We start from the raw sequence: 10,206 nt of genomic DNA on the forward strand, positions 1-10,206 counted from the left end.
ATTCTGACATGGTAAAAAAAAAAGTTTTTGCTGGCAGCTCTGTAGGATGATCTGGTTTTAATGAAAATAAATTTTTACTTGACCATAGTTCTCAGTCCAGACTTTCTGACCAGTCTTTTTTATGGTTAAATGTTGTCATGGTTAAATGTACTCTTAATCTTTTTTATGTAACACTGGTGTCACATTTTGAAACAGTCTGATAAACAAGGTTTGATATGTGTGTCTCGCTCCATATGAGGAAGAAAAACTTTACTGTAAGGGTGGCAGAGCCCTGGCATAGGCTGCCCAGGGAGGTTGTGGAGTCTCCTTCTCTGGAGATCTTCCAAACCTGCCTGGATGTGGCCAGGTACCCCGCGCTCTGGGTGGCCCTGCTGCAGCAGGGAGGTTGGACTAGATGATCTCTAGAGGTCTCTTCCCATCTCAACTATTCTATGATATGAGATCATTCTTGAAATAAGAATGAGAATACTGTCCTCAAATGTAACGATGAATACTTGCAGAAATGACATCCTATATGTGGTAAGGCCTTGGAGAATGGAAAGATAGAGCCAGTGAGTGCAGAACTCTTTCCTCTACACTCATGTAAACAGGCAAATATTCTAAGTTTTAATATTAAGACAGTGTTAGCAGTGTGGAAATAAACCATAAAGGGAATATAATTAAGTTTAAAAAACATACATATAAAGATTTTTTTATACAAAGTGCTTCTATACATTAAGCAGGTTACAGTGTCAGTGAGCAAATCCCTGTTCAGTTACCTTGATTGCAAGGATTACAGATGGCCACCACAGTATTTCATAGAGTTCAATTAAGTGCTAATAGGAACTCCTTGGTGCACACCATTCATGCCCATTGCCAGCAATGGTTTCATCATATTTGGGAATATCTGTTTTAACAAAGTTCCATATGAAAATATCTGAAACTTCAAAAGATCAAGAGCAAAGAGCCTCTAAAAAAATTAAAGTTTCTAATTAAAATGCCAGAAAAAAAACACAGAAATCACAGCTCACTGCATAACAAGCCCCAGCTTGTGCCAGACATTCAGGTTCAGAATACAGTTTGGTAGTATCTTCCGACAATTTTCAAATGAGAGTTCAAAAAAAGCATCTAAATGAGAATCACATATGCAGTTTTACTTCAGTATACAAGGTCTTTTTTTTTTTTTTTTTAAATTTAGGTATGTTACTCTGAACATTACAATATCATATATATATTAGTTGGGTCCAGACAGGCTTAGAAGGCCTTTGATGCTGGTTAATTGTTCTTTTGCTTGTTTTGTTTTTAAAACACACTACCAGCACAATACATCAGCTTTAATTATAGTCAATCTATGCACTAAAGGCTCTTTCCTTTTTACACAAGGCTTCAGCAAACTACAAAGGGTTAACTGCTCTCCTACAGGAAAGCACTAAGCTTCCAAGCCCCAAATCCTATCATCTCCTTTACACCTGATGCTTTCACTCTACCTGCAGGGCTGGCAGCAGCTCTCAGTCATAAACACTCCATCTTTCTCCAGTAATGAGACCAGCACACCGATCTGAACCAAACAGAGCACGAGTCCCACTTCCCCAGCAACAATCCAGACTTCAGATGTGACCATGTTCTTCAGTACCACTAATGGATCCAAACATAATACTTTCCACCTTTTTTTCAACAAGCAGTTTCATTCAGAGAGGCAAACAACTCTGGCTGCTTGTGATCACATGTAACCAGTCACAGTAGTTCAGTACCAAGGATCTGTATTATAGGTCAATGTTCAAACAGTAAAGAATTAAATGTATAAATACCTATCAATGACTAAATCATTTCTCTAAACATAGAAGTTCTCAAACAATCTTAGTACCAAAAAAGTCATTTTGTTAATGTACAGAGAGTTTGGTACTTGCTACTGCAGTAAGCTATAAACAACTGAACCTACGACTACAGTTATAATGTTTCAGTATTTTGGATAAGATCCAAATATTACATCTCCCCTTTTTTTTGATAATACATACTAATTATACACACTTCTAAAAGCTTTCATGACATAGCAATCAAGATAAAGGGTCAAACCAAGAGTCATACAGCATTAGACCCTAGAGGAGCAAAGACAAATTACATTTAAAATAGTTTTAAGATTATATAGTGCTCAACTATAGTTAAGTGCTTTACAGACTCTTTAAAGAGAGATAAACACAAAATTAGACTAGATTTCTTTAGTAAAGATGGATAAAAACAGAAGAGATAGAAATGCAAAACTAGCCTTAATACAGCCTTTCATTATGCAATACAATAAAGTCTACTTAATAAAGCATGTTAAATGTGTTAGCAGTTTCCAGACTGAAGTGATATTATATATATTTTTCTCCATTAAATCAGGAATCACGCAAATTTTACAACAGGTAACCCACATCACCTGGTGTGGGCATCCCTGTTGTTCTCTTCCCCATTGAGGACATTTGGAATACACAAATATTTGCAGAGTGTGGCTCAATTTAGAATTGAGTTTCACTATGAATTTACAAGACTTAGGAAGACAATGGGACTTCCGAATACTGCTGCAAGGGCAAACAACAATATCACTAATACCTTACAGGCCTAATTTGGCAAGCACCTTTCAGATTAATCATTTGCACTTCACACATACTGCAGAAAATAAAAAATAGTCTGGTATACTCATATCAGCATAATCATTAGACTGTTTTTCTGAGAGTTTAAATTTCACAATAGCAAGTACCAGATATTATTTGCATAATTAGTTTATTTTGCTTACACTACCAAAGAAATGTAAGCACTAATATTTTAATTCATCTCAGTAGTACTCTGCTCAGCTTTAGAAGCTTGATAGGATTTGGTACAGATAGTTACATGTCGGTGAAAACTGTCCCGCCACATAAATCTTTTCCCACAGATATTACACTCATATGGTTTTATGCCTGTATGAATTTTCATATGGCCAACAAGATGGTGTTTCATTTTGAATTTCTTACCACAGACACCACAGCCATAAGGTCGAAGACCAAGGTGCATACTCATGTGTCGATCTCGTTGACTCTTGTGTGTAAAGCTTTTACCACACTGACAAGGATACAGCTTATCAGCATGCGAGAAACCAGTGAGGGATGTTTCTTCTTTAATTCCTGTAGCCATTTCAATACCTTCTCCATAACCTGCTATCATAAGATCCTGTCTGTGAGTACTTAAATTTCCATCTGCCCTTTCACCAGAAAATTCCTCCATAGAAGAGCCATAGAAGTCAACTTGCTCATCATAATTGCTTTCATCTGCCTGTTCATCAAATTCTGTCTCCATCTTCTTGTCACCTATATGAAAGTCTTCAACACCTGAAGACTGGATTGAATGATCTGCCTGAATGGCATTCACAGATTCAGAAACTTGGTGTTCATCATAAGGATTATCAACACCTTCGCAGTCCTGTTCAAATCTTTCTGGTTTCACGTGGATCCACCGCTTGTGAGACATGATGCTGGGTTTGCTATATATTGGTCTTGTATACTGATACTCTGCACTATCACTAGTCCCTTCTTCACCATCCTGACTTGTCATGCCTGTGCTGAGTCTATCATGTTCTGTTGAAGAATTACTGGGAAGGTACTCATGTTCTGTCAGTTGACATGATAGTTCATCTTTAGAACTTTCTTCTTCATTTTCACCATCCCTCAGCTCCTGCACCTTGTGGAATTCTGTCTGTCCTCCAGAACCAAGTTCAAAGGTTTCAACAAGGCCGTTGTAACTACTACTACTTGGGGACTGATGATCACTGCCATGGTTCATCTTCTGACAGAGAACTGTTGGATTCCCCTCTAGCACTTCAGTGCACTTATCTACTACATGCCACATCTGAAGAAAACTTGCTGCTGTCAAATAACTCACAATTTCTGGAGCAGGCATAACCAACCGACCCGTATAGGTAGACAGAAGAATGTTTTCAAATACTCTAGGATTCATCACATCAGGCAGGACTATTCGTCTGCTATTTTTCAGGAGCACCTGATCACAGAAGTAAGGCGAACTAGCTGCAAGGACAGCTTTATGGGCTCTGAAGAGATGGCCCTGAACTACAATGGACACATCACATAATTGTCCTTGTTGGCGCTGCTGGTTTAACTTCTGCAAAATGGTGCTAGAAAAATCTGGAAATTCCACTCGAAAAGAACTTGAGCCAGACTCCATTTCATTACAAATCTAGTGTTGCACTGCAAGAAGAAGAGAAAAAAAATCAGAAACTCTGATCAGTAAAGTTTGGTCTTTCCAGTTGCTTGTATTCCTCCTCACCCCCCTGTCCTTTAGGGAATAGCATTTAATAAGTTCATACAGAATTTGACCCAAAATTCTAGAAACTTGTATCACTGGGTTATTTTGAATACCCACTCATGGCCCTTTCCATTTCATCTTTCTCCTTTTTGAAAACCATATTGATGTCACAGATTTCAATGTCAACACATTTTGCTGCATTTCTTCTATCCACAAGCACTCATCACCTAAAACAGAAGTTATGAACAGATATTTCTAGCCGATAGGATGATTACTTAAGCATGAATTTAAGACAACAACCAGAAAAAAAAAAATCAGCATTACGGTTAACTGCAGGATGTTACAGAGTTTATAAAAATGTATGAAATATTCTACATTTTAACTGCCAACCAAGCCATCCCATTAAACCCTCATTAAAATATGAGCGTACTCTTATGAAATGTTCCATCTTAAAGTTTTCAAAAGTCAACATATTGATTCAGGCAGCATACAGCCCCAGTGAGAATGAGGCTTACAACTCTACTAGGGGCATTTCCTTGTCATTCTATTTACTGAAAAGTGAAAATGCAACATGTACAGTTGCAAGAGTACAATACAATCCTTTACTTCTGAGCTTTTTCAAATGCTACTACAAGATCCCTAAAATTAACATTTTTAATTCAATAGGGTTTTTCTGAAACAAGGAAGTGGCACACTTTTTTTTTTTTTAATGTTCCTTGTGTATGTGTGACAAATGACTCAGATGTCTTACTACAAAGTTTATGTAGTCTTTGGTAATTTCTGCCTTAGAATTGAAGTTTAAGATAAATTTACATGTTTTCAACACCAGAAATAACAAGTTTAAATGCAAACACAAAGGACCAACATTAGCTCCATGAATAAGTTAAATTTGTACAAGTTTTCAACTACGCAATGTGTAAATTGAATACAATAAAACTCTGAAAGCCATGGAGTAACAAGCAGCTTTCCTCTGTCAATGCTTAAGTAAGGAAATGTCAAAAGTTTATCCGATGGGGCTGCATAACAGAGATAATGTTCAAGAAACTAGCAGACCACATACACTAACAGATTTTTAAGCACTTTTTGAATATCATGCAAAAATAGAAACTGAATTACAAATAGCTGCAGGAATCAAAGTAGTTCTATGGAAATAATAATCTTCCTACAAATGACCCATACAATAACTGGAGTACTTTCTACAGTTACATAACTGTCAATAAAAAACTGTTTTCACTGGAGGAGTGCATTAAGATGCCAAAATCTGGCACAAATGCATTGCTAAGTGCAGAAGACTACAGCAACGTTTGCATACAAAACACAGACTGCACATGTGCCATTATGTAAATCACTCAGAGGTTAACCAAAAGCTCATTATTACATAATCTCTGCCTGACTCTTCTGATCTTTTAACTCTCATACTTGACACCTTTTTCCGCCCAGCCCATAACCTCAGTATTTCTTATCCAAAAGATGAGAGTTAGAAAAGAAAGACAAAGCAGCCTATGGAGCACAGGTGACAAAAGATTACTCATTGCCATCTCAAACACTGGTGAATAGGACTTCCACACAAAAGTGCATAGTGTCAGAAAGCCATACAGACTTTTCAAAAGATACAGGATCAGATTCTTTGTAAATACTGTAACACATATACAGAACTGAAAATCATATATTTAAATGTCTTTGTAAGTTTTCACTAGAAGTATGGTGCCAATCCTACTCTTTTGTGCAGGTCACTGACTACGAATAATAATCAGTCATTTATGTAATCCATTTGGAACCATAAATAAAAAGGTACCTTTTTGATAATTTCTTTCAAATCTTACATTAGTTGCCAATGCTAGTATGAGGACTGGAAGTCCAAAATAATGCTCCCACTGAGCAGGAGGACAGCCAAATGACTAAGGATCTTGAAAACAAATGCGATAATGCAGTACAAAGTCACACCTGCTTTTACATGCTGATAAACAATTATTGTTTTACTGTTTGAAATTACACTTTAGAGATGCCTGTCAAAACTCTGTGGCTTATTAATTCTCAGTAACCCAAGACAGCTAATTAGCAAATACTGCTTCACATAATTCAGGGATGAGTAGCTGCATCCTGCCAGGACGATCATCAGCTGAGGAAACATCCTGATATTTGCAAATCTAGGGCAGCATTACTTTCAGGTGCTTTGACTAGAGTTCTGGAAAGGAGGAAAGCCCTTGACATCACAAAGCATTATTTCTCAAAGAGCCCTGGCCTTCAGCCCTCATAGCTTGCTTCAAACATGAGACAAGCTAGAAATAAGTGTGCTTATCTTCGAACAAAGTGAGATGTGTTCTCAAAAGTGTCTGAGAGTCTCCATGTGCAGGTACAAGATCAAAAGCAGCACATTTACTCCCTCCAAATTAAAGAAAAAAGAAATGTCTAGAAACAGCACACAGTTCACTAGAAATGAGTTCCCTTAAGCACAAACATGGAATTGCTGAGTACTACTGTGCTTATTACCTAGCTGTGTTTTAGCTAGTCTGAAAGCAATTCATCTGATACAAATATATGCTGCTCAGCGATCTGAATAGTTGTTTAGTAAATCTAACTGAACATTAGAAATAACAGCTTTTAAAACATTTTCCTTAGAAACGAATCTCTCAAATACCTACAGTTAAACTGATAGTCTCAAAACTACAGGTTCTGTAACAGTAGAGGGAAGTATTTGTTACCTTTAAGTTTACTGTTTACCACCTGAGTTAGTTTTTCATTTTCGGGTTTCCCTCAAAGCATCAGTTCTTCTGAACCATAACACAAATCAAGTTCGAGAAGACCTGCTATTCACCAAAGTAACAGAACACTACCTGCACTACTGTTAGGTATTTTTCCACTTTGCTTAAAATAGATCAACAAAATTGTTGAAGTACATTTCTCTAGTATAATAAACAATTACCTAATACACAGTACACAGTACAAAATACTACAAAAAAAAAAAACTCTATTTATGTGCAGATGCATATTTTTTTTTCAGAATACTCAGATGTAGGAAACTGTTTTTCAGCATTTGCATAGGAAACTGTTTTTCAGCATTTGCCTATGATAGAAACACCCTTTTACAATGCATTGTAACCTGTCCGCAGGTTGTAAAACTGCTACCCTGAGCAGCCATCCTTCAGCAAGGACACAGCTTAGTCCCAGAATAAACACTGCTAGGAAAGCATGTTAATTCGCTGTTCCAGGAGGCAAAAAAAAAAAAAAAAAAAAAAAAAGTTGATATCGCATATAACAAAGCCGTTTAAACATGCACAAGATCATTTTAATTAGCAAGACCAAACACTTCATGAATATTTCACTCACACGCCAAGGTTTTACTTCCCCGTTTTTACAGCCTGACGCTTCTGCTTTTCCTTGACTCCCACACACCGGAGAGCACCGCCTTCCTCGCCCGCACAGGGCGGCCACGACCAGCTCAGGAGAGCGGCAGGGGGCACAAGCTCCAGGCACGCCGCCCCCTGACGCTCGCTTTTCACCCCCGCCGCGGCGGCCCTCGCACCTCTTCCTACCCGCCCCGACCCCATCGGCTCCTCTCTGCCGCGCCGCCCGGCCCCGGTCCGCGCTCAGGGGAGGGTGGCGCGGGCCTCGCCGGGCGGCAGCCTCTCACCTGCGGGCCTCACGTCCCTCGCATTCCGAGCTGCGGCCCAGCTCCCCCGCCGCTCCTCGGCCCACGCCGGAAACCGCCCTGCCTCGCAGCACTTCCGCATCCGGTCCCGTGGCGGCCGACTCCGCCCCTTTCTACCCGAGCCGCGGGGTTGGTGGCGAGAGCTCGTGTTGGCCCGCCCCTTCCGGGGCAGCCGGAAGCAACGTTGGGGCGGGGCGCGCGTGCCGGGCGGCGCTCAGCGGAAGAGTGTTTCCGGTTTCAAGCGGAGGGAGAGCGCGTGGGAAGCAGAGCTCGGAGGCCGGGACGGGTGTATGCCCGTGGATGTTTAGCACATCCACGAATAGCACGGAAAATACTACCAATAATTAACAAATGCAATGCAAATAATATATATTTAATAGTGATAGCCAATACAATATCAGTAATTAATATGAACACATAATGAGCAGAGGTCTTCAGAAAGCCCCGTTCCATTTCATGGAAAACAGCTGTGGTCCAGCTACCGTGTCCCAGCTGCAGCCTAAGGCCCTGAGGATGAGCAAGCAGCTACTGCATAGGAGAACAGCCTTGTGCTCCAATCCACATCCTGTTCTTCATGTTGGCAAATTAATGTTTTAATGTAAATTAATGTTTTAATGTAAATTAATTTACATGCTCAAGGTGACCCTGCGTGTGCAGGGGGGTTGGACTCGATGACCTCTGAGGTCCCTTCCAACCTTGGGCATTCTATGATAATGTGCTTGGGGGAAAAGGGTAACAAATGCTAGTAAGAAATTCTGCAAGAGTTTGCATGCAAGATTTTTTTTTTTTTGACAGAATTTGTGGTTCCAGTATGTCCTGAAACTTTTTAATGTCTTTGGCCAAAATCATATCTTTATTACCCTTTCTTAACAACACATAAAGTACTTCCTGACATTTCCTAATGTGACTGTTACCTGTACATGTAAGGAAACACGGAATCCAATAATATCTCTTCCCTACATTTAAATATTTGATACTCACACTCTTCAAACAATTTTCTCAAAATTACTATGGCACTTTGCAATTTCCTGACTATTGAGCAAGGAATCATTCAGCAAAAGCCCATATACAACAATATAGTACCAGATGAATATATAACAAGCAAATGAATATGTAACAAGCATGATTGTAATAAAATCACTGTTAATAAATTATTCTATGTATAAATGAGACATGATTCTATTATATCCAGTGGGATCCCATTTACACATTGGCAGAGGAGAAATGACCTTGGACAGCTCTCTCTGTATTGTTATGTGTGGAATATATACAGATGAACATATGTGATATATCTTGGCATAGTATGCCCCCCTTTTGGGTTTTCCCTTACAAGATTATGTTGAGAATAGCAGAAGTAAAGAATATGGGTGGCTAAGGAACTGCTCGCAAAGCATAATGATGTTGATTCACCAGCCATGAGAATGAAGCCATAGAGTTGAGTCAAACTTGTAGTCTCTAGTAAGGTAGGTAATAGATGTAAAAATTGTCCAAGAAAGTAATGACAGCTCTGCTCATTCTGAATCACATAGTGGACAAAAACAGCAGATGTCCCCGATGTTACCTCCCAAGGTTGAGTTTTCTTGCCCAGCTGGTAGGTAAAGAGGAGAAAGAGAAAAAAGGCATCTGAGCTGGAAGGCATAATACTGTAGAACATCATGTAAGAGTGAAAACAAAACAAGACTAATGACCTGTTTTGCATTTAGCCCTGCACATGTTTGTAGGAGCATTATGTCAGCAACACTATAAACATGCCTAAGAAGTGTAAGGGACACATGCATTTTGTTGTTTCCCCAGTGACAGCATTCCTAGATTCTCTGAATGGGATGTCAGCACTTACTGGTGTCCTTCGTTTAAAGATAGAATTGGTTTGGCATCTTTGGAAAGGTGGGTTTTGATTCAGTATTGGGTGTATAACTAAGTGCAATTTTGAAGGAAATAGTAAGTCAAAGTGGTGGACTGCGCAAAAAAGTAACATCTGTCATCAGTCCAGTGGGTATTCATCTCTGAGCTTTAAAAAGTAAGGGAAAGTGGATTCCTGTAGCTTTGTCGTAAGCAATAGGATAAGGGAAAAATACTTTCTGGAACCTGATGGGAAGGAGCTATAATTTAATACCCAGAATTAAACATTCCATATGATTGTTAACAGGCATTTTTTGTTTTGTTTTAACTGAAGTTTGGGCAGGAATGTGCCATCTCAGATTACTCTTCTCCAAACTTAGCATGTAGTAAAGTATGGATACATTCTCTTTGGAGCCTTTGTAAAAGGTTTGTGTTTGGTGATGGAAACAATATAAAGGACCATA

The 10,206-nt window shown here is 39.1% G+C and overlaps 1 protein-coding gene across 1 annotated transcript; it reads right to left on the reverse strand.

Moving 5' to 3' along the window:
- Nucleotides 1-1,393: 1,393 nt before the first annotated feature.
- Nucleotides 1,394-7,939, reverse strand: ZBTB43 (zinc finger and BTB domain containing 43). Its single transcript, XM_026049467.1, has 2 exons — nucleotides 7,886-7,939; nucleotides 1,394-4,196 (listed from the first exon to the last, which is right to left on the reverse strand). Exon 2 carries the CDS (start codon nucleotides 4,171-4,173, stop codon nucleotides 2,782-2,784), a length of 1,392 nt encoding a protein of 463 aa, XP_025905252.1. The 5' UTR covers nucleotides 4,174-4,196; nucleotides 7,886-7,939; the 3' UTR covers nucleotides 1,394-2,781.
- Between the last annotated feature and the right edge of the window lie 2,267 nt (nucleotides 7,940-10,206).

The sequence above is a fragment of the Nothoprocta perdicaria genome, unplaced genomic scaffold (genome assembly GCF_003342845.1).
Source record: "Nothoprocta perdicaria isolate Ctin4 unplaced genomic scaffold, notPer1 scaffold_6, whole genome shotgun sequence".
Lineage (NCBI taxonomy): Eukaryota > Metazoa > Chordata > Aves > Tinamiformes > Tinamidae > Nothoprocta > Nothoprocta perdicaria.